This window comes from Pyricularia pennisetigena (assembly GCF_004337985.1).
Source record: "Pyricularia pennisetigena strain Br36 chromosome 4 map unlocalized Pyricularia_pennisetigena_Br36_Scf_6, whole genome shotgun sequence".
NCBI lineage: Eukaryota > Fungi > Ascomycota > Sordariomycetes > Magnaporthales > Pyriculariaceae > Pyricularia > Pyricularia pennisetigena.
Window position 1 is genome coordinate 2,590,056 of NW_021940918.1, and position 23,310 is coordinate 2,613,365.

General features: G+C 50.8%; 7 protein-coding genes across 7 annotated transcripts; 4 read left to right on the forward strand and 3 right to left on the reverse strand.

Annotated features, from left to right (window-relative positions):
• Nucleotides 1–498: 498 nt before the first annotated feature.
• PpBr36_06366 (uncharacterized protein) lies at nucleotides 499–2,225 on the forward strand (the record flags this gene model as incomplete). The annotated part of the gene is made up of 2 exons (XM_029893511.1): nucleotides 499–875; nucleotides 962–2,225. Coding segments are annotated over 2 exons (1,641 nt in total), but the record flags the coding sequence as incomplete, so codon positions are not given.
• A 1,414-nt stretch (nucleotides 2,226–3,639) lies between these two features.
• Nucleotides 3,640–5,555, forward strand: PpBr36_06367 (uncharacterized protein; the record flags this gene model as incomplete). The annotated part of the gene is made up of 5 exons (XM_029893512.1): nucleotides 3,640–3,781; nucleotides 4,163–4,515; nucleotides 4,581–4,706; nucleotides 4,773–4,837; nucleotides 4,892–5,555. The coding sequence occupies 5 exons, from the start codon at nucleotides 3,640–3,642 to the stop codon at nucleotides 5,553–5,555; spliced, it is 1,350 nt and encodes a 449-aa protein (XP_029745827.1).
• Nucleotides 5,556–6,101: 546 nt separating this feature from the next.
• On the forward strand, nucleotides 6,102–8,369 carry PpBr36_06368 (uncharacterized protein; the record flags this gene model as incomplete). Its single annotated transcript, XM_029893513.1, has 1 exon — nucleotides 6,102–8,369. One exon carries the CDS (start codon nucleotides 6,102–6,104, stop codon nucleotides 8,367–8,369), a length of 2,268 nt encoding a protein of 755 aa, XP_029745443.1.
• A 786-nt stretch (nucleotides 8,370–9,155) lies between these two features.
• On the reverse strand, nucleotides 9,156–10,374 carry PpBr36_06369 (uncharacterized protein; the record flags this gene model as incomplete). Its single annotated transcript, XM_029893514.1, has 4 exons — nucleotides 9,156–9,251; nucleotides 9,338–9,505; nucleotides 9,761–10,123; nucleotides 10,282–10,374. The coding sequence occupies 4 exons, from the start codon at nucleotides 10,372–10,374 to the stop codon at nucleotides 9,156–9,158; spliced, it is 720 nt and encodes a 239-aa protein (XP_029745821.1).
• A 644-nt stretch (nucleotides 10,375–11,018) lies between these two features.
• Nucleotides 11,019–14,816, forward strand: PpBr36_06370 (uncharacterized protein; the record flags this gene model as incomplete). Its single annotated transcript, XM_029893515.1, has 4 exons — nucleotides 11,019–11,235; nucleotides 11,325–12,418; nucleotides 12,915–12,986; nucleotides 13,269–14,816. 4 exons carry the CDS (start codon nucleotides 11,019–11,021, stop codon nucleotides 14,814–14,816), a joined length of 2,931 nt encoding a protein of 976 aa, XP_029746408.1.
• A 997-nt stretch (nucleotides 14,817–15,813) lies between these two features.
• PpBr36_06371 (uncharacterized protein) lies at nucleotides 15,814–20,065 on the reverse strand (the record flags this gene model as incomplete). Its single annotated transcript, XM_029893516.1, has 2 exons — nucleotides 15,814–18,058; nucleotides 19,923–20,065. The coding sequence occupies 2 exons, from the start codon at nucleotides 20,063–20,065 to the stop codon at nucleotides 15,814–15,816; spliced, it is 2,388 nt and encodes a 795-aa protein (XP_029746409.1).
• Nucleotides 20,066–21,785: 1,720 nt separating this feature from the next.
• PpBr36_06372 (uncharacterized protein) lies at nucleotides 21,786–23,306 on the reverse strand (the record flags this gene model as incomplete). The annotated part of the gene is made up of 1 exon (XM_029893517.1): nucleotides 21,786–23,306. One exon carries the CDS (start codon nucleotides 23,304–23,306, stop codon nucleotides 21,786–21,788), a length of 1,521 nt encoding a protein of 506 aa, XP_029746406.1.
• Between the last annotated feature and the right edge of the window lie 4 nt (nucleotides 23,307–23,310).

Genomic DNA, 23,310 nt, shown 5'->3' on the forward strand with positions numbered 1-23,310 from the left:
AATAATACTATTCGTAATAACTGGCCTTTCTACTGCTGTTTTGATATATCTTACAAGCTTCCACTAGCTACTTTACTGTAGTCAATCTGTAAGTGTGTTTTTACATTTGAGAAATCGCAACTGGTTCCCCAAGTTGAGGTACCTACACGTCCCATGCATGCGTACATATACCTACATGCCTTACTACCTACCTGAATAGGCTGGTTAGGTACCCAAATTGCCCCCTACTCACCCACCTAAAAACCTACCCATCTCACCTTGAAGACCTTGGCAAGCTGGGATACATCATCGTGCAGCTGCTTGCAACCACCCACCCCCCACTCCCCACAGCCCTGATAATTCCAGACTGCTTGACTGCCTCACACTGCCAGTCAGACATGGCTAGTCAGTCCATGCCTGCCGAGTGGCATCAAATTACCTGCAGGTTGCTTAGCAATCGGCGGCGCATGCGATAGATCTAGACTAGAGCTGACCCCGCCACTGCTCATCTATAGGTAGCTTGAATCTTCTTCCAGTTCTGACCAACGGGCGACGTCTGGGAACCTCTGGCGGGTCCCCTTCCTTCCCGAATTTAGAACAAAACACTTAAAAGGATCCTCCGCGCCCCTCTCTATGCGAGCATTCGCTGCTGTCAGGCAAGTCTCTGCTACTGCCAAACCGAGAACATCAGCACCATTACGCCTAAGAGCCGTCTCGAGACACTTCTTTTCCACAAACCTACCCAGGATGGCGCCCATACAAAAGGAAACGGACTATCTGGTCATTGGAGGTGGGAGTGGTGGACTAGCTTCGGCGCGCATGGCCAGCTCAAAGTTCGGGACCAAGGCTGTGATCGTCGAGGGTGGAAGAATAGGAGGCACATGTGTGAATGTTGGGTAGGTTGTGAGCCTTTTTTTATGTCAGCCTCTGCTGATAGCTAACATACCAAATAACTCGAGGCGTTGCACTAACATCAAAACAGATGCGTACCGAAAAAGGTTACCTTCAATGCCGCTGCCATAGCCGAAACCATACATCAGGCCAAATCGTATGGCTTTTCCGTCCAGGAAACTAAGCCGTTTGACTGGAGGAGCTTCAAGCAAAAGCGCGATGCCTACATCACGCGCCTCAACGGTATCTACGATCGCAACCTGGCCAATGATAAAGTTGAATATCTCCATGGCTGGGCAAAGCTCTTGTCGCGAAACGAGGCCGAGGTGACACTCGACGATGGCACCAAGGCCGTTGTTAAGGCCAAGAAAATTTTGATTGCTGTCGGCGGCACGCCCACCAAGCCCGACCCTTCGATACCTGGTTCAGAGTTTGGTACCAACAGCGATGGCTTTTTCGATATCGAGGATCTCCCAAAGAAGGTGGCTCTGGTCGGAGCTGGGTACATTGCGGTTGAGTTCGCAGGCATGTTTAATGCTCTCGGAGTCGAAACCCATTTGTTTATCCGCGGGGATACGTTTCTGCGCAACTTTGATCCCATGGTGCAGGAGGTGGTGACTAAGGAATATGAGCGTCTCGGCGTGAAGCTGCACAAGCAGTCTTCACAGTCCAAGATTGAACGCAACGAGAGCACAGGAAAGCTCACCGTTCATTACAAGGACAAGGACGGTGAAGGTGCCATTTCGGACGTGGACCACCTGATTTGGGCCATTGGTAGAACCCCCATGACCAAGGACATTGGCCTTGAAAAGGCAGGCGTCAAGGTTAACGAGAAGGGCTACATCGAGGTGGACGAGTACCAGAACACGTCTGCCGAAAATATCTACGCGCTCGGGGATGTCACGGGCCAGGTTGAGCTCACCCCCGTCGCTATCGCAGCCGGTCGCAGACTGTCTCACCGTCTGTTTGGCGGTGAGCAGTTCAGCACCTACAAGCTTGATTATTCCAACATACCCTCGGTTGTATTTGCGCACCCTGAGGTGGGCTCAATCGGTCTCACCGAGCCCCAGGCGGTTGAGAAGTATGGCCAGGAAAACCTCAAAATCTACAAGACGAGCTTTACTGCCATGTACTACGCCATGATGGAGCCCGAGGAGAAGGGCCCGACAGCATACAAGCTGATCTGTGCCGGACCTGAGGAGAAGATTGTGGGGTTACACATTGTCGGTTTAGGCAGCGGAGAGATGTTGCAGGGCTTTGGTGTCGCGGTCAAGATGGGCGCGACCAAGAGAGACTTTGATAACTGTGTGGCCATACACCCGACCAGTGCCGAGGAGCTAGTCACTCTCAAGTAAGCCATAGAAGGGTTTCCGCTTGGTCACGAGTAACTTGTGTCACGTGGCAGATAGAGTATATATTTACACTTTTTTTTCTCGAGAATTGATATGTCAGCCGTGCCATAATTAGTTTCTTGACCTCAACAAAGGAGGTAAACTCAAGTTCTCTCACCGATACCACCACTGGAGCGAGGCGCGATTTACCCACATTCCGGAAGGAAGCATAGAGAAAGCAAGAAACAAAAGAAGAAACGAAAGAAGAAAAAAGGGTTTACGACATCCTTGTAAACCAGGAATGAGGCAACCCAAGTCATTACATAGTGCTGATCCTACCGGGGCAAGTCCAAACCTTGGACCGATCAGAAGCCCCGCGAAAGTGTTTGAGCTGCAGCTTGCTTGTTGGAGGGCGCCAGAGACGGCCCTGTCTTTGTTGACTCAATCAAGTATAATGTGCTTGGGGTTTTGGAGACCCCTCTTTGGATATAGGCGAGGTTGAGCTCGTGGCGATTACTTCAAGACATGATGCTTGAGGGATTTCTTGGAGGTCCTCTGTAGGATCTCGATACTTTGAAGACTCTGTGGAGATTTGGGTACAATATGAGATGCTAGGTGAAGACACACAACTTATTGTCCTTAATAGTATAATTGGCTGTCAGGGCACGGCCTTTTGCTTGTGTTTGTAGCGGACGAATCCCGAGGTATCCAAGCACCCGAATCTAAAGCAGAACTCGACATTCACATATGATTTCGCATCGTAATCCTGAATTGCTGGTCATTACTCGATGGCGCCCACACGTGGTATTGATATGGCTGGAAAAGCTTGATTTGGAGTTGGGACGTCAGACTATCAGACGGGTTGGAGACGCCATGCTATTTGCAGCGGTAGATCGTCGATATCCCCTCCTTCGTGAAGACCAAAGCATGGAGTTCGATCCTGGTAGTCCTATTCTCACTTTTTAGCAAAGTACGTCGCAGTTCGCATCTCCGCGCCACGAAACCAACTCTGAAAGCATCCGGGTCGAATCTTTGCTGGCGGTAGCCGTATGTGCCCCCGTATGAGGAATACGGAGTAGAAAAGAAGAGGGGTATACAACACAGTTCAGCAACACATGCTAGTTTGGGAGGCGGATTTTTGGTTGTCTGAAGGTTCGTAGATGCAAACCATGTGGTCATGCTCGGCAGGGTGTGACATGGGTGCTTTGCATCCCGGGCCGAGAGCTGAACTGTTCAAATAACTGAGGTATTCATGAAAGTCGTCATTTTTCCGCTAATCAGCTATATATTAGTACCCTAAATACCTGCTGTGCCCGACGGTGCGGGTATCCTTATTATCTGAGGCGATAAGACGTCGCCACTGGCAGCAGCATGGGATGATGCCGTTTATAACTTACCTCTACTAACAGAACAACGAGCTGAGACCTGGCCAATAAAAATGCCGAGCCATGAAGAAGATGATAGCAAGGTGCCATTGGTCCAAGGGATCAATATTTTTCTCTCAATTGTAACTACGCTGGCAGTGGGAGGTCGGGTTTGGTTGAATCTGATCACCTTGAGAACTTTCAGACTGGACGACGGTGAGTAACTCAGGTATCACTGACAGGTGAAGGCTCATTGACAGGATCGCCGTATAAAGGGCTAACAACTTTGGGAGCATGACTAGCATTCGTGTTGGCGTCATTTGTCAGTAACCGTTTGATAGTATACTATGCTCCGGGTATATAAACTGACTATATGCTGCTACATTGCAGCTAAGCATGGCCCTTATGGTGATCTTCGTGTCACTGAGTGAGTAGCAATGCTTCAACACACTTCCCTGGCTGACCCCATGAGTGCTTTGTTTTCTTGGCGAACTTGACTGACGGCGGTATTGAATCAACAGTGAGTACTGTAGGATTTGGTATCCATTTCGGGAGAGTCAATCCTGATACTTTGGATAGATACCTTATGGTTAGTAGAGCTTGCGAAGCCGATTTGTTGTGCTGCTTGTTTTGTCGAATTGAATCAAATACATCGATCGTTTTGGCTGTGGAGAGGCTCACCTGCTACTCATAATCAGTTCGCATATCCAACCCTCGACACTTACATCTGGAGCTTCGTCTTTTCCAAGATGGCGTTTGCGGTTTACTTCATGCGCATCTTCCCCCAAAGGATTCATAAGCGGGTGAATATGGGGCTGTTGGTGTTTCTTCTCATGCAAGGGATCACCGAGACTGTCGTGTGCCAGGTGATGTGTGTCCCAAGGGCCAAGATGTTCTTGCCCGACTCACCTGGCAACTGCCTGGATACCATAAAATTTTACTATGCTTCGGTGAGCAATCCGACAAATCACTGCCAGATACCAGGCAAAGTCTTGGCTAAGAAGTTGACTGCCAGTTTACCCTAAAATTCGGCAGTGACATCGTCTTATTTGTACAGCCGATACCAACGCTGTACAGAATCCGCATGGCTTGGCCAAAGAAAATGGGCATCCTTTTGTTGCTGTCTCTGGGCCTTGGGTTAGTATGCTTTTCCGGAGCGGCAATATGCGTAATTGTCTAACTAGGCACTGACGAATTTGCTTGTCAGAGTTTGTGTGCCCTCCATCATTCGCGTGCAATTTATTTCGAGTACCCGATCATCAGACCCAACATGTAAGACATGTCCGTTTGTCAACTTCAAGAAAAAGGGAAGAAGAAAACAAAAAGATTCGAACTTATTCTTGCCACAGATGACCTTGTGGATGCAATGCTTTGGTCCGAAGTCGAAATTTCGGTTCTCATCATTTGCGTCTGCGTTCCGGAAATACACATAATCGTGCAGAGGGCTTGGCCTATCGCATTCATGCGAAGTACAACGCCGAGGCCCGCAGCAGGTGGTGATGAGAGGGATGAAGGGCGCAGTGGAGATCTAGGCGGTCTGCGGCGCAGAGATTCCAAAAGGACCAAGATCAAGACTGGTCAAGGATCTTGGTATGGTTCTCGTTCAGGTGCATCCTTGGGCACTTGGAGGAGAAGCAGATTCGGCGTGATCAGTTACGTGTCTGCTGGTGGACAGTCAAGACATCGACTCAACAGGGACGAGGCGGAACAAGCAAGCGTGCAATCGCTGGCAGATGAAGAGCCCACTCCTCAATCGGAAAGCCCAAACCATTGCGGTATTCTCGTTACACGCGAGATTGAGGTCGGCATCGAGACGGATGAGGATCACGTGTCAGGGACAGACGTTAGTGACGCAGAGAGGGTTGCGCCTGAGGACGAAGGGAATTTGACAGACTCTGGCAATGTTGACCAAGATACCAGGTCGACTGACACAACCAACAATGCAAGCGCAAGTGACGGAGATCAGCCTGCACTCGAAACAAACGAATGACGGGTTTGGCAGAAAATCACGGTATCACATAGAAATTTGATTCTTCATACTTGGTTAGTCGCAGTGGCATATTAACTGAGTGACAATGTTGTACATCAACGACAGCGTGGTTGACTTCAAAATGATGGGTAAAAGATAGTCGGCGATGCAGGGTGGGTATATATTATATACACAGTGTATCTATTGCCATAATACTGTGGGGGTTTTTCCCCCTTCGTTGGCTGGATAAGAATCACGCATCCCTGCTAATCAGAACCAAGGCCATCACCACTTCTGTTTGAAGTAGTTTGATACCAAAATCCCAAGCCACACACATCGGATATCTAATGCTTCTTTCTCCGGTTGCACTTACTTTGAAGCCTGGGGCTAGCTGAGCTGTTGCACCACAAAGTCGCCTTGCTGGCGAGCCCAGCTGGCCAGTGAAGCCCTCAGTCGCAACTGCCCGCTCACCTCCAAAACCGCCGACATCCGATCCACATTCCCCCTCTTCGTCGATCGGACTGGCACCGGATTATATAGACGGCAACATACAAGACCGCTGACGCCATGGACGCGCCCCAAGTCAAGCTGTCAGAGTTGCTTCGTCACCCTGACGACCTCGATAAGATTCTCAGTCTCAAGCAGGAGTTCACACGCAAGAAAGATGCCGTCGACAGTCAGCTGCGATCCGGCCTGCGCGAGCAGCTCGAAACGACGCAGGGCGGGATGAACGGTCTCTCTGAAGGCCAGAAAACGGTGCAACAAATCAAGGATGAGATGGTCAAGATTGACAAGCTGTGCTCCGAGAGCCAGAACATGATCAAGGACTTTGCCACCATCAATCTGGTATCGCAGGCCCATCGCAATTTCGGCGCTGTCGAGGCCATGCGCAACAATCTCGAGACATTTAACGAACGTCTTAATGCCGTCGAGCTCATGCTCAAGGAGGACGAAGAGGACCAGCAGGGGATGCCAAGGCTGCTTTCCATTCACTACGAACTCACCCAGCTACGCAACATCCGAGACGACGCCATCGAGCAAATATCGCGCGCTGACGACCCAAGTCTGCAGTCGACACTCGAGGACTATTTCGAGCGTCTGGACAGCACCATCGATTGGTTTGATGAGCATGTCGGCATGGTCTCGATGAACCTCATCCAGCTTGTCCAGTCTGAGAATAACAGCCTGGTCGTGCGCTTCGCCCTAATCATAGAAGCAGAGGAGAAGAGTGATCAGCGAGTGCTGGCACTCCAAGACGCATTGAAGGATCACAAGGAGATGGCTGCGCGTTTTCAAAGCATTACGGATGGCGCCAAGACGGTCCGCGGTTACAAGGACAAGTTTTTGCAAGCCATCCGTGCCTATGCCAACGAACAATTCAAAATGAGCCGCGAGGAGGTTCTCGATGACCCATCAACATTGGATAAGACCTTGCGTTGGTTTTTCAACGACCTCAAAGCAGTCCAGATGGGCATGGTTCCCTTGATGCCTAAAAAGTGGAAGATATTCAAAACATATGGCACCATATACCACGAGCTTATGCACGATTTTCTGATAGGTTTAGTCGATGATCCAGAGAGCAGCTCAAGTACCACTCTTGAAATCGTCGGCTGGCCTGAAAAATACTACAAGCGAATGAACAAGCTCGGCTTCAAGCAAGATGAGCTGAGTCCTCACGTGCTTGATAACCGTGAAGCTGAGCTGGTTCGTGACTTCAGGCAGCTAATTATCAAGTTTCTGGACGAATGGATCGAACGCATATTCACCCAGGAACGCAAAGAGTTTTCGGAGCGGGCATCAGCCGAGAACGGAAACCTGGATGCAGATGAGTTTGGATACTTCCGCACCAAGACTCTTATCGACATGTGGAAGATGATGCGAGAGCAGCTTGATGCGGCCGCCAACTCGAAACGTGCGGATGTTGCTGAGGGCGTTGTCGATGCCATGTTCCTCCGTCTGCGCGCTCGTCAACAGTCGTGGCAAAAGATGCTCGAGGAGGAGGCTCAAGTGTATGAGTCCGGCAAGCAGCCTGAGCTGGAGGGTTTCCAGGCTTTGCAGGATTGGCTAGTGGCTACAGCGAACGACCAAATTGCATGCATTGACGACAACGAGGACGAAGGTCGCATGGGTTATCTGACCAGCTTCCGGCAGAAGTTCGAACCCATCGTCTCACAGCCGTACATGGAGCGCGCCGACACCGAGATTGAGGCCTTGCGTGATGGCTACGTGGACTTTAGCACATGGTGCTTGACCAAGTTCATCCATATGATTTTTGTTATCGACTTCAAGCCCGTCCTTGCCGACTTCTTCACACCGAAATGGTACACATCAACAGCCATGCGGCAGATGATTGTCACATTCGAGGAATACGTAGGCGACTATCGCCAGGTGCTGCACCACTCCCTAGTAGACATCTTCATCGAGCTGTTTGCAGACGAGCTCCTCGCACGCTACCTGGGCTGCGTACGGAACAAAGGCGCAAAGTTCAAGCGGTCTGATCAGTTCCAGGAGAAGATTTTTAACGACGTGCAGACTGTTTTTGAATTCTTTGACGAGATTTCGATGCAGAACGGGTCCGACATTGGCCTGCAGCTGAAAGAAAGTTGGAAAGTCATACAACTTTTTGAGGGCCTGCTCAGCAGCCCCAAGGAGCAAGTTCCCGATATCTTTGAGCGCTTCAAGACGCAGTATTGGGATCTGCAGATCACCTGGGTCGAGGCAGTCCTCAGATCTCGTGACGACTTTGAGCGCGCTACCCTCAATGCCGTGAAGGCTCGTGCTGCGCAAATCTACGTCGAAAGGGGCCCCGAGACTATTATGAGTAGAGTAAAGTGAGAGAGAGAAAGAGACCGGTCAAAGGCACACTGTCACCAAATGACTTGTTTAATGGCAAGCCGAGAGGGGAAATTCGACTCTTCCAACGGTCACTGAGCTTCACAACTGCGTATGAATGCTCCATAATGCTGCGTCCAGGGTTCCGCCCACCAAAGCTTGTGATTTAGGATTCGCATTTGGTAGCATGCCATGTCTGCCACTTGCTCCTTTTGGCCGCAAGACGCCTGCCGACAATCTGAACTACAGACGACTGGGCTGGAGCCGTCTCCGGTTTGGTGGATTGTACGGGGAGCCGCGTGGAGTAAACAGCGTAATGCAGCAAAATGCCACAGAGCTTTTGCATGTGGCATGGACACAGATGGTAGCATGGACATGACGCAGTAAAGCAAAGTCCGGGCACAGATGGAGATCATTAGCAGGCGGTCAGCAGGCGGTATTGTATACCAGTTCTATGAAGATGTAACCGTCTTGACAGTTACCTCATATGTTGCATCAAAAAATTGATGAGTTACGTGCAGTCACATAACCTCTGGACGAGCCGAGTATCATAAAAATTATCGCCTTAAAATGCAATGCATGAAACCGTGACCAGTTTGGAGAGAGACATCATCCCTAACTGTTCCCATGTCGTTGATATCAAAGCCAGCCCGACGCCTAAAGGCGATCGAAAGTCGCAACCCTTTCGCCAGTCCAGTTTTTTTTTTATGTCCCCATAAATGTAAAAGCGTAACCCCATTCCATTCAAAGAACTAACTACACAAACGCCCGCCATCACCACGCACAAATTTACTTGCGCATGGAGCTGGCACGCCTCTTGCGAGCGTCGGCCTTGCTGGCCTTGGCCTCGGCAACACGCTTGGCGAGGATCTGGGCGTACTCGTTCTGTAAAGGGCATCGGTGGTTAGCTAAGATTCCAACGCCACATTTGTGGCCCGCGTATGGGGCAGAGTTAACGTAGGTGTACTTACGGCAGCGTCCTTGACCTTCTCGGACTGGCGCTTCTTCAGTGCGATGCGGTGGCGCTTGTGCTGCAGGCGCTGGGGAGTAACCAGGCGCTGGATCTTGGGGGCCTTGGTGTAAGGCTTCTTGCCCTCACCCTTGGGCTGGACTTCACGGCGAATGACGTACTTGCGCACCTATCGATGGAGACGGAGTGCTCCTTGATTAGTATAATCGCAGTGGAATTTACGACGTCTCGAGTCGTCTGGTTTCCGACCACTTCAACCCGCCCAGTTTTCACACCAAGAGATCGGGGTATTGAAGAGTTGTACTCAGACTCTCAGACTCTACTCGACGAACTCAAACCAACGCCAGGCATTTCAGCCGAAGACGCGTATGGCATGGACGTCGAGCAGGCGAAGACGGGGACAGTAGCTGTAGCAAACACGTACATCGTCTTCCTTGCTGAGGTCGAAGAACTTGCGGATCTTGGTGGCGCGCTTGGGACCGAGGCGCTTGGGGTGGACGACGTCGGTAAGGCCGGGGATGTCCTGCTCGCCACGCTTGGCGATGGAGACGGCAAGGACGGACAGATCCATGCCGGTAATGCAACCGCGAACGGACTTGCGCTTGCGCTCACCAGAGCGGCGAGCACGGTAGCAGGAGTGGCCGTCGGAGAGGAGGAGGCGGGTACGGTTGGGCAGGAGGACACCCTGCTTCATCGGGAAGCCCTGCTTGTCGTTTCCACCGGTGATCTTGAGGATGTAGCCCTTCCACTCATCACCGAGGGGCTCGGCCGACACCTCAGAGCCCATCTATATACAGTATATCGGCCATTGTCAGTTCAAAACGTTCGAAGGCGCGGATGGGTAAGCCCAAAATGTGTGGTTGGCTCCTTTGTCCCTTCGTCTTTCGACTTTGAATTCGGAGTACCGTTGTCGTGGGTGATGTCGGCATCGGAACTATAACGTACGCGCTTCTCCATGAAAAACCTGAGCTTGCGCTCATCTTCCACCTCGACGAGCTTTTGAGCACCGGTGCTCGGGTTGCTGATGTTGAACTTCATTTTGACAAAGATTTACTCGAATCGTTGCGGAAGGTGACGATTTGAGAACCTTTGTTACTTCAGCGACTTCCACGCTATTTGGGGTCAAGTCAGGTCAAGAAAAGATTTCGAGGGGACGAGAAGGCGGAAGCAAATTGGCTGCCAGACCCGTTTGTGGGCCCCACCAAAGCCTCTAGGGCACACGATGAGAATGGACGAGTTTGTGGTGGTCTGTGCGTCCGAATACTATTGGTACCACATCCATCAAGCTCCATCAATTTGGGGCAAGCAGTGCCAAGTGCGTTCAAGCCACTGACTTGGTGGCTAGTCGCCCACGCCACATGTGAAATTTGAAATTTCATTACTGCCCAGACTGTTATAGGTTGCTTACCTACCCTAGACAGGTAGAGCTCTTGGGAATATCTTTTCAATGATCACCACACACTGCTGCTGTTCACAGCACCTCAAGTTTTACCACAACAAATTCTTGTGGGAACTTATTGTTCATAAAGCACGAAGTACTCCAGGACTTTCTCTGCAACAAGAAAAAATAGACAGAGGGAAAGAACAAAAGATAAAATTACCAACGGCTTTAGTATTCATTACACTGTTGCGCGTCTAATCACCCCGCACCCTTCGTCTCCCTTTTTGGCAGCAGTAAAAAGATGGAGGACGACCGCGCTGAGGTCGATCTTGGCATCGCGGCCGATATCGAACAAACACAAGCTGCTGCAGATATTGCCGCAGATCCGGGATTGAAGCAGCCGAAGAAGCGATTTGTTGGTCGGAGGACGGCGGCTCAGGCAGCGCAAAGCGGTTCTTGCGGCGGTGATGCACCAACAGTGATAAGCGGGGCTGTACAAGGCAAGAAGGAAACCTACAGTTCAGGCTTGACTTTACGCTGGCATAACCGCGAGTTGCAAGTCGAGTAAGTGAGTGAGTGAGTGAGTGAGTGCTAACACCCTCTTCAGCTGCCAAGCCGAAACGGGCGCCTCGTCTGCTCAACCAGGTGCCCCAAGAGTTGCTAGACGACACCGAGCTCAAGGCGGCCATAAGTCTGCTACCAGCAAACTATTCTTTCGAGATACACAAGACTATTCACAGGATACGCTCTTTGGGGTCTAAAAGGGTTGCTCTGCAGATGCCCGAGGGTCTGCTCCTCTTTGCGACCACCATATCAGACATCCTGACGCAGTTCTGCCCGGGCATTGAGACACTCATCATGGGAGACGTGACCTATGGCGCGTGCTGCATCGATGACTACACAGCTCGGGCCCTGGGCTGCGATCTGCTAGTCCACTATGCCCATAGCTGTCTGATCCCGGTGGATGTCACAAAGATCAAGACCTTGTACGTCTTTGTCGACATCAGTATTGACACCTCGCACTTGCTGGCAACTTTGGAACGCAACTTCGCCACTCCTCGCACTATTGCCCTAGTTGGCACTATTCAGTTCAACGCCACCATTCACGGCGTGAAGTCTACGCTGGAGAAGGCTGGCTTCACTATTGTTGTCCCTCAGATTGCACCTCTTTCCAAAGGCGAAATCCTGGGTTGCACATCTCCGGATCTGACACGACGCCCTGGCGGAGCCGAGACGCCAATAGATATGATCTTATATCTTGGTGATGGCCGCTTCCATCTTGAGAGCATCATGATACACAACCCAGACATTCCCGCCTATCGTTACGATCCTTACTCCCGCAAACTCACCCATGAGGAGTACGGCCATACAGAGATGCAGGACCTGCGGCGGCAGGCCATCCGCACGGCCAAGACAGCTCGCAAGTGGGGGCTTATTCTCGGCTCACTAGGGAGGCAAGGCAACCCTCATACGCTAGAGCTTATTGAGCGCAAATTGACCGCGCTTGGAGTCCCCTTTGTGAATCTGCTTCTCAGTGAGATTTTCCCTGGAAAGTTGGCTGCTATGAGAGACGTTGAATGCTGGGTACAAGTTGCCTGCCCCCGTCTGAGTATAGACTGGGGCTATGCATTCCCACGCCCTCTGCTCACTGCCTATGAAGCCCTGGTGGCTTTAGGTGAGAAAGAAGACTGGGGCAAGGGGGTATATCCCATGGATTATTATGGAAAAGAAGGACTGGGCAGGACTAAACCTCTTGGTCCCATCGAGACGGTAGCAACCTAGAAGGGGAGTAGGGGATGGGTTCAGAGCTTGGCTGATATCTACATGGTTAGAGTGCACAGTCGCAATGTCATTTTCAGTCGTTAGCTAGTGGAACATCTCTACCTCTCTTGTCCTCAAGCTCGCCGCCTTCGCTGCACCAGACATTGTGTTATCCTAGTGGATCACGATGTGACAGTCACTAAGTTGAGGCTGTGTTCGGTTTTTGAATACTTATTAAATCGTCTGGAACAAGTGCAACATTTGGTATCATCTGATACTGACTGGGCGCCGATTCCTAGTGGAAACTTCCATTACATGCATTAACATTCTATCCCACAGAGCTTTTTTTTTTTTTTTTTTTTTTTTTTTTTTTTTTTTCTTTGTTGATGAGCAAGAGTCAGGATTTTGACCGTTGCCACATCCGGTATTGCCCCAGAACGTCAGCCTGCGTGGGGTGGCACATCCCGACTCGGTAGCTCCGCCTGGCCTGTTCGGGAACATTCTAATTGTAAGTCCCTAGAGTAAATCTCTGCCCGTCCGATGACATATGCCCATCACCCCGCGAGCAGGCCCCACTAAAAAGATGATATTGTATAAAATTCATCCCCCTTGCCCCTCCCCTCCATTGTTGGACGCGAAAGGGATTTGCAAAGAGAAAAACGTTGTGCAATGAAAAGCACAAAAGAAACAGAATAATATCAAGAAAGTCTGCAAGACGAAAGACACTCATAAACAATAAAAAAAAAAAAAATCGAAGAATACACATATATCCCATTCAGAAGAAAGACAGGAAACCCGCACGAAAATGTCTCCAGCAGAGGCAGAAACAAAAGGCGCAGGCACAACGCCTTCGCAGGCGCAGCTTTTCGAGGCCATCGGCGCACAAGTTGACCAAGTCGCATCGGCAACAACTGGCAGAACACAAGATGAGGCTGACGACGGCCCACCACCGGTTGAGGAGATCGAGTCCCTCTGCATGAACTGCCACGAGAACGGCACTACACGGCTCCTCCTCACCCGCATCCCCTTCTTCCGCGAGGTCGTCCTCATGTCGTTCCGATGCGAGCACTGCGGCTTCCAAAACAGCGAGATCCAGAACGCGGGCGCCGTTCAGCCGCGCGGTACGCATGTTGAGCTCCGCCTGACCTCCATGCAGGACTTTTCTCGACAGGTCGTCAAGGCCGACACGGCGACGGTTAAGTTCATAGAGTTGGACGTCGAGGTACCGCCGGGTCGTGGCCAGCTCACAAACGTCGAGGGTCTGTTGTCTACCATTGTGGACGACCTCGAGAACACCCAAGCGGAGCGCATCGAGAAACAACCCGAGGTGGCGGAGAAGGTTGCAGAGGTCATCGAAAAGGGACGTAAGATGCTTGCCGGCGAGTCCTTCCCGTTCCGCGTGTACGTCGACGACCCTGCTGGCAACTCATGGATCCAACCGGACCCGCGTGATGGCGTCGGAAAGTGGGAAAAGCGCGACTTTGTTCGCACAGCGGAGCAGAACGCCGCTCTTGGCTTGGCCGATACTGCTGAGCCGTCCGGCCCTAGCGGCGTCATTCCACTCGGCGGTCAGGGTAGGCTCGACGAGAACGACAACATCATCCCTGACGAAGTCTACAGCTTCCCGGCCAGCTGCCCCGGCTGCATGCACCCATGCGTCACGCACATGAAGATGGTTGATATCCCCCACTTCAAGCAGGTCGTGCTCATGAGCACTGTCTGCGACCACTGTGGCTACCGTTCCAACGACATCAAGACGGGCGGTGCCGTCCCCGAGAAGGGCCGCAAGCTGACACTGCAAGTCAAGTCGGACGTCGACCTGGCCCGTGACATTCTCAAGTCAGAGAGCTGCGCGCTCGAGTGCCCAGAGCTCAACCTTTCGGTCAACCCGGGCACGCTTGGCGGCCGTTTCACCACCGTCGAGGGTCTGCTCACTCAAGTGCGCAACGACCTCAAGGCCCAGATATTCGAGGCTGATTCTACCCCGAACCCCAGCAACGCCGAGGGCGCCATCTCGATGGAAGGCGGTGACTCACTGTCCGCGGAGGACAGGGCGAGGTGGCAGGCATTTTTCACCGAGCTGGACAAGGCCATTGCCGGCGAGCGCGAATTCTCCATCGTCCTTGCTGACCCGCTAGCCAGCAGTTATATTCAGAGTTTGGCTGATGACCCGAGCAAGCCGGACTCCCAGATGACAGTTGAAGACTATGACAGGACGGACGAGGAGGAGGAGGAGTTGGGGCTGAAAGATATCAAGGTGGAGGGCTATGAACAGGACGGCAAGAAGGAGGAGGATAAAGTTGAGACGGCGGAGACGGCTCCCAGTAGCACCGCTTGAGACTGCAGAATCAGACAGATACCAAGTTAATGCAAAGTGGATTATGAGCGCCATGAGAAGTATGCTCTCGGTTCATCAACAACCTACAAGACTTGTTTGCTATGATGTAATGCCTCCAAAACCAGAAATAACCTGGCATGTCGCATTTTGTTCGAAGGTTTTGCATCCCAAAGAAAAAAAGCAAAAAGAAAACCCTGACTTTGTGGTGGATCCCGAGGGAATCTGATACTAAGTAGACAAAAGTTTATATGCGCCGCCACCCAAGATGATAAGAGGGGCCATAAAAGAGAAATATGTCAAAAGGAACCCGCGATTTTCACATAATACTTGGGTAGCTGACATGTGACTTTTGACGTGTTCTATAATCATATAAAGCAACCCCGAGCTCCGAGGTATAAAGGGTCTACAGAGATATACTTTGGAAATTGTGACACCTAAAGATAAAGTCCAACAACACAATGACATTTACAACCTTTTATGAATAAATACACGGACCACGACAGGAAAGACAATCAGAATCGTGATGGAGGATTAAACTGAATTGATAGAGACAAGGCATCTTACAAATAGAACAAGAAGACAAAGGTCATAAAAAGCCATGCAGAAGCAGCTAACGCCAGTCAGATGCATCCCAGGCATGAAAATCAAGCAACTGATTTCCCGTCACAATGCAAAAAGAAATAGTAACGCATAGAACGAATATAACAAACGGGTAGCCCAAGCAGTAGGTTGCCGACAGGAAATAAACAAACACAAGAAGAGAGGCGGAAGGGAAAAAAGGAAACAAAAGGTTTCAATAACGAGACAACGAGGGGCCAAAAAAAGACAAACAGTCCATGCCGTCAACCTATGCTCATCGTGGGTATGCGTAAAAGGCCAATTTAGAGCCCTAACAAAATCTCATCACCCAATCGGTGACAAATATTTCCTAACAAAGATAGTTTAACTCCCGCCAAGGTAAAGGGTATTGCGCATTATCATATGAGTTCCCAAGCGCTTAAAAGGTGAAACTAGGCTTGGTAAGCACGCGGTACTCGACATAATCTTCGCCATCAATAGAGATGAGGGTACCGTTGCTTGCGAGTTTTCCAGGAAACGGCCCGTTCTTCTTGCGAGCATATGTGATTCCCGCGTGCTCCTTGACTTCGACCTTATTCTCCTCGACAGGGGCGGGTCGATCGACGGCTCCAGGCATCAAACGCTGTTCCTCCTGCATTGCCCAAATCCGCTGCATTTGGGAAGTAGCAGCACCAAAGCTGGCGGCCGAGTTGTCCGAATGGTAGAGGCCCCCGTTCACATTGCCGCCATTGAGGCTTTGGCGTTGGCTGATGCGCACCTGATGCGACTCAGCCATGGCCAGGTTCTGCTGGGCAATCGAGTTTACGCGAGCCATGCGGTCACTACTGTCGTTATATGCCGGGACCGGGACCGACGCCGGAGCCGGGCGACGGTTCGCAGCGCGAAGCTCAGACGCATTGGGCAACGAGTGACGCGCTGGCCGGGGAATATCCTTCTGGGCTTGAGTCAGCGCCATTGTTGAACGTCTGGATTGCCGAAGTTCGTGACCAGATCCGGGACCAGCCTCGAAATTCGTGTCGTCGTCGTAGTTGTCATCACTAACAATGTGCCTTGCAGGGCGCTCCCGGAGGTCGACGTTCTGTGGCTCGTTTGTGGCAGCCCCATCATGCTGTGGCTGCTCGCTATCGTCATCCAGCTGAGAGTTACTCGTACCATGGTAGCCAGATTGAGACCGGCTCGGGAGGATCATAGGTTCATTGCCGACTTGCCGCACCTGGTTGCCGGCCATTGGGTTCTGTGGGCGGCCAAACTCGACACGAACTTGAGCCTCGTGCACAGCCTTTGTCTCGTTAGAAATCCTATCTTGAGGCAACTCGCCAGCATCGTATTGACTTTGGCGAATCCGACAATACTCCTTGATCTCGGCACGCTCGAGCTTGCGCAGGTGTGGCTCGAACACAACTTCCTCCCAGTTGATCCAGACTGCACCGGGGCCAGATGGGAAGTCACCGTTGATGGCACGGCCGTCCCTGGTATGCTTGACAAGCTTAACACGAAACATGTCGTTGGAGCCCAACACTCCATATACGGCATGCTTATCCTTGGGGTCTGTCTCTTGTGACTTGGCCCAGTATCCAACGACAACCTTAGTAGGACGTGTACCAGGGATGTCATCATAAACCGTTCCAGCCTTGGCGCCACCGCGGCCACGCGGAGGAGGTACCACTTCTGGCGTGTCAACAGTAAAGGACTGCTGCTGAGGCAACGAAGGCGTTTGTGGTGATGGCATAGCGATGCTGTTCAGACGACGCTTCTTTTTCTCATGGGCGCGGTTTACCTTGGCGTGATCTGGTATGTCCTCGCCGTAAGCAATAATAGGCTGTTGAAAAGGAGTGTTTTCCGGTGTCGGGCGGGCCTGAACACGGGCGACGGCTTCCTTGACGGCCGCACTGTTGTTCGCTGCAACTTCCTCGTCGGTTGTCTCGGTGCCCCAAGTCTCTGCGCGGACTTTGACATATTCTTTAATCTGCTCATGGTCTAGGTGGACGAGGTGATCTTCAAAAACGATGCGCTCAAACGTCACCCAGCTGCCACCCGGACCAGGCGGCAGAGGAAATCTATCAGTCATGATTTTGCCAAACCGGGATGTGGCCTGCACCCGAGTACGCAACCGGTCTCGAACGTCTATGAAACCAACGACCTGGTGCTTAAATTCCTTCTCAGGCACTTCTGAGTCTCTCCAGTAGCCTAGAGTAATGCCTCGGACTTTGTCGCGGCCCTTGAGGAGCATCGCCATCGCATCTGACTTTGAAAGCGCTGGCGACGCGACACCGTCACTTGCGTCGTCTTCTAATGAGGCATACATTGAGTTCCTTTTACGCTTGGGATAATGTGAGCCGCTGCGTGAGATGTCAGCATCAACCATGTCAACGTCGTCCTGGTCTGGCTGGACACGAGCAGACGGCTTGGCTCCGTTGGCCTTGGTGCCGACCACTATCTCGTCCTGAAGGCTGTTGTTGTTGACAGCAGACAGGCTAGGGACTGGGCTTGGCGAGTCAGGCGGCGGCGTGAGATTATCGTCGCCGTCGTCGTCCAATTCGTCGTCGTCATCGAAGTTGGTATCGGAGGCGCGGTTGTTCGCTTCGTTAGCGTCCTCCCTGTCACCAGTAATTTCTTGAGCGGTAGCTGCGACTCCGTTTTTGGCCGGTGTGGTTGAGTCCACTCTTGATGAAGCAGAAGTGGTCAGCGAGATCCTTAATGGAGGTTCATCCGACACTTGATGGTCGCTAGATGGCGTTGACGCAGGTGAGATATGTTGGGAGTATCCAGAAGGGCCGGGGACACGTGCAGCAACCATCTCCATTATAACACAAGAGTGCAAATATGCGACGGTAATGAGGGGTTTGGCTGGTGATGTCGGAAGGTTGGAGTGAAAAAAATGTATAAAAAAAACAGAAATATCATGAAAATGATGGTTGGTTGGCCGGATAGGGCGGAAGTTACATTGAAAGAAATTCGACAAAGTTTGGCAGCCTCTGATGTGACTGAAAACAAGGTGCCACGACGTCCGACGAGCACAAAGGGACCCTTGTGTTGTCGGCGTTCACGTTGACCGAGACTGATTCCTCACGGTCCACCGGGATAACGAGCGACATTGGGTTTTCAGAGATAAAGGGAAAAGAGAGAGAGAGAGAGGGAGAGAGGGAGAAAGAGAAGATTGAGTGAATGAATGCTAAGGGCAAATTGAAGTGTTATGTGCGCCGTACCAGAAGTCGGCGTTATAGGCAAGTTGCCGCACTTGGCCAGGGAGCAAAGCCTTCGGACCTGGATTGAACTTGAACTGGGCCGCTCCAACTCAAAGGTGAGAGGGTCTGTAACTTCATCGACTGAATCGGTTGCGAGCAGAAGATGCACTCTTCTGACATGAACGAATTCAGAAAGCCAACAGATCATGCAAGCCAAGGTAGTCGAATATGGGGAGATTAAATAGGGCACTAATAGATTTGGTTTTGTTACTGCAAGTGGATTTGGGGTCGATTCTCCTTTTCTTTTCTTTCTTCTTTCCTTGTCTCTGTTGTCCGCCCGAAAGCAAAGAGTCGAAGCAGACTGGGACTAAGTCGATTGTTATTCAACCAGTCGAACCTGCTCCAGAACAATCGGACATACCAAGAAAGACAAGGAGAAAGAAACAAGGGGAGGAAAAAGTGAGTAAACTATGTCCAGCAGACAAACCCCGCCACAACTTGGGCAATGCTCGCTCCGCGAACAATTAAATTAAGCACGGGTTCAACTTGCTGCTGGCTGGTTTGATCTCACCCCAGACAGACTCGGCCAAAGTCTAATTTTTCCCTTTCTATCCTTTTGTACTATGCTTCTCGTATAGCACTTGCATCAAACGGTGCATTGCACAAAGATAGAAAAAGAAGGAGAAAAAAAAAGAAGACGTGTTTCTAATTCTCCTATTTTTACCCCAAACCAATTTAGTCATATGATATCAAACTGGGATACCTGAGCTAAATTGTCGCACGATCCGGGACTGCCGGTCATAAAATGGGGGAAAAAGGGAGACGTGCAAATAATGAGATTGAGCATAATGTGAGTTGTAGCAAAAGTTTTGGGAGATGACGCGTTTTATACGATTTGACAGAGATATTAGGCAGGCTAAGGTGGTTATGTATGTTGTGTTGTGTTACTTTGAGGGGGAAAAGAATTCATCTGGAGGGAACCACAAAGCCACACGTCTAACTTTATGTGGCTGGCTAGCAAAAAAAAAAAAAAAAAAAAAAAAAAAAAAGAAAGTGAACAAAAACACATTGGCTTGGAGGCTGGTACAGGATGCAGAGCGCAAATTGGAGATAGGTACTGATAAGGGGAAATGTGGTAGGCGTGGTGTGGTTGGTATGGTATGTACGGTAGGTATGTGTGCATGTACGGATACTTTAGAGACTGACATCGCAAATTCGGGTAGAATAGAATAACTGGGAAATGTAAAATAGGCAGAGGTAGGTGGTAGGTGATAGGTGGCAAAGAACATGACTCTTTGATTTCACGACCAAAACCAAAAATGAAACATGTTTGTGCACTCACTTGTCATTTTCGACCGACGGCCGGAGTGTTTCATCGGTATGGTCGTCTTCTATCGGCGCGAACTTGGCAGCTGTCGCCGACGCGGGTGAATTTGGCGCGTTGGTGTTTATTGCCGACGCGGCAGTATCGACTTCTGCAGGCATCTCTGCTCTTGCCCTCCCCGTTTTGAAGGGCCAAACCCTTTGGACTTGTCGCGACGAAAAAGACGCCGACGCGCTCCTTGCAAAACCGCCCTGTGTGTTCAGTTGGGGGCCGTTCGCGCCGCCGATGGTGCGGCGAAAAGGTCGCGATTAGATGAATGTCCTTCGCAGAGAGAGAAGAAGTAAATTGTAACAATAACAAGTAAAATAGAGTAAAACAAAAAATCCACAAAAAAAAAAAAATAAATAAGAGAGAGATGGCGAGGTTGCAATAAATTCACGACGATTGACCGGATATCTCCAGACTCATAAATGGTCGGATTGTGTTGAGAAGACAGACAACGGTAGGCGGACTGACGGGGGTCTGTTCTCGACTCGAACGAACCGGTTCAGAAACAGGGTAGTTGACAGGCGAGTCTTGCTGAGCAAGTAAGTTAGGATGAAGACCAATCAATTAAATATTGGAAGAAGAATAATTGTTGTGCAGTGGGTACAGGTGTCCAAAGATAAGTGCCTAGGTGGATGAAGTAGATATGCGACTGATCAGCCGTGTCTTATTGTAAAGAAAAGGGTGGAAAGAGTAAGAGAGTGCGAGTTGGAAAGTAAAAATAGAAGAGCAAACAGGTATCCTAAGGACAGAGATGGGAGTGAGACAAGTCAAAAGAAGACGCGCTGGGCTTATGCGAGGGCTGGATTGAAATTAGTCCCTAGCAGGGACGGCTTTAAAACTCTGGTTACCTCGAGCCTGGAGCCTATTGCAAGGAGCGCCCACCGGATTGGCTGGCGAAGGTCATCGCTGGGACCACTACGTCTCTGCCCTACTTACTACCTACCCTACTCGTCTCTTGTTATCTTTGCTTTTCTCTTCTTTTTGCTTTTTTTCTTTTCTTTTCCCTGGCTTTTTATTTTACTCTTGGTTTTTTCGACAGGTGTTTTGGCTCTCTGCTATTTTGGTTCCCCATCTTCTACCTCAATTTCACACAGAGCCTTCACAGTAGTCAATATAGTCTTTCACTGTCGGGCAAAACCTGCCTGCCTGGAATTGATCTGAGTTTTAAGATAGATAAACCAAAACCAAAAGAAATCGCCATTCTCCGGATCCAATAATAGCGTCTCCTGCTTTTAGTACCATCCATTGTAACAAGTGCAACCATGCTGTAACACACCGACCCCGATAACCGCATATTCTCAAAGGTTTCAGAGCCAGTCAAGCCAGTGTAAATTGGCTCCTATCCCAGAGATAAGTCAGGGCACCTGCGAAAGAAGCCAGGTCTGGTGGGTGGGGTCAGTGGGGTGAAGGCTTTTCAATTAATTGACAACTGACCAGTCATAATACTAGACAGGTATACCTTTACACCTTGGTCAGCTCATCACCTTGCCGAAGTCGTGGGCTCTGAACTTAGATCCTGGTCAAAAGTTACGGGTTTTGCATCTAGAGACTTCTACTCTCGTAATTTCGAGATTGGATTGGACCGCCAAGATCATTTGCTTGGCAGTGCAGCTTCACACCCTCACAACACATGCGACGTTACAAAGCAAGGTAATCTATCAACATCATGGTCAAACGCAGCAGTGCGTCCACATAGCCTAATGGGGTCACCAATAAAAAAAAAATAAAAAAATAAAAAGCCGAAGTGACTTTAAAAGCCGAAAGACTTGATGATCTGAACCAAGAGCTTCATTTGGGGACGGACTGCTTCTAGCTTCTGGCCTGGATGAAGCATCAAGCTCGGTGTCTCCCCCTACCACGCCCTCTTCCACCGCGACCACCTCCTCTTCCCCTACCGCCTCCACCGCCTCCTCTCTTTCCACCCTTTGGCGCTGCTATATAGTCGAATCTCGATGATATCGGCTCCGACCCAAACGCTCCTTCGCCAAACCTAACGTAGTTGACAATTCCGTGGTCGACTACTGCAAGAATGACATTGCGATGTCCATGCTTCAGTCTGGGATATAGCATTCCATGTCCCTTCCATGTCTCTCTGGGCGGGTTGGGAGGTGTGGCTTCCAGCAAAGCCGATATCTCCGACAACGACGGTACGGCCGTGGTTCGCGCATCGACAACAGAGATGTAGAAGTCAGGAGGCGGAGGCCGAGTCTTGGCAAGACCAGTTGTCGATGCTTTCCAGACGTGGTAATGGATCTTGAAAGGATTACTCTCGGCCAAACTTTCTGCTGGCTTATGTTTTTCACCAGGCCTGTGGCGATGTATGAGATGTAACTGCTTAAATATTTGTTCATATGATCGGTAGACTCCAGGTTTCACTAGCGGACCGTAGGGCGCAGGCGACAGGCGGCTAGCATGTGCGGATGGGACGAAGGAAAAGAGCCAATGAAGAAGGGAGCGCGGCGTGTCCGGGGTACACTCTGGAAAATGCTCATCCACGGCCCGAAGAACGATATACCCATGCCTTCTGAGATTGGCGTAGACCTGGAATTTTTCGAGGGTCACCTTACCTCTTTCCCCTTCGGTGCCTATAAGTAGCGAGTAAGCCGCCTGAAGACTGAGAGGAACGCCGAGGTTATAGTCGTCATCTAGCCCTAGACCCATGGATGGTTTCGGTGCTCTCTGGCGTGGACCGTCATCCTCCTCGCTTCCGTCGCCGACGTCCTTAGGGTTCCGAGGTAAAGGCCATATATCCGCAGCGGGACGCGTCGGCCACCACAAATCCAAAGAGCCGCGCTCAACCAGAAAGAGAGCCTCCTCCGGCAGTAGCCAGAGCCGATCCCATCCTGGTTGCGACCTATCCGGGTTAGGGATGTTGCTGCCCATGGAGCTGTACCACTTGCCGTTGGGCGAGTCCACTCCCACAACCCTCTCCCTGGCATAGATCTCGCGCTTTCGCAACTCCGGACTAACCTCCCTGTCTTTTGTGGAAGTCTCATAATTCTCCCATATGTCAGGCATGTACCAGCCGCGACACCAGTTCTTTGCACCGTGCACTCTTGTATAGCTGAGAACATCTTCCATAGCCCGTCTGCTCTGCTCCAATAGGCCTTCTTGAGCGCGCGTACCGTGTGTCTCAAAGTCCTTCTCGCCACGGCGTAGCGTTTGACTGGACACCCCTTTTTTCTTGCTAAAGAGGGAAGAAAAGTGTCGGAAGTCTTGCGGCGCGCCCTCTTCGTCCTCTTCTTCGTCAATGGCATCCTCTGCTCTCGCGACATTGTTGGGAGTAGCACGTTGCTGTGCGTCGCCCGTCGGCGCAGCAACGACAGTATTGCTATCGTCGTCGTCGAATGCCATTGTT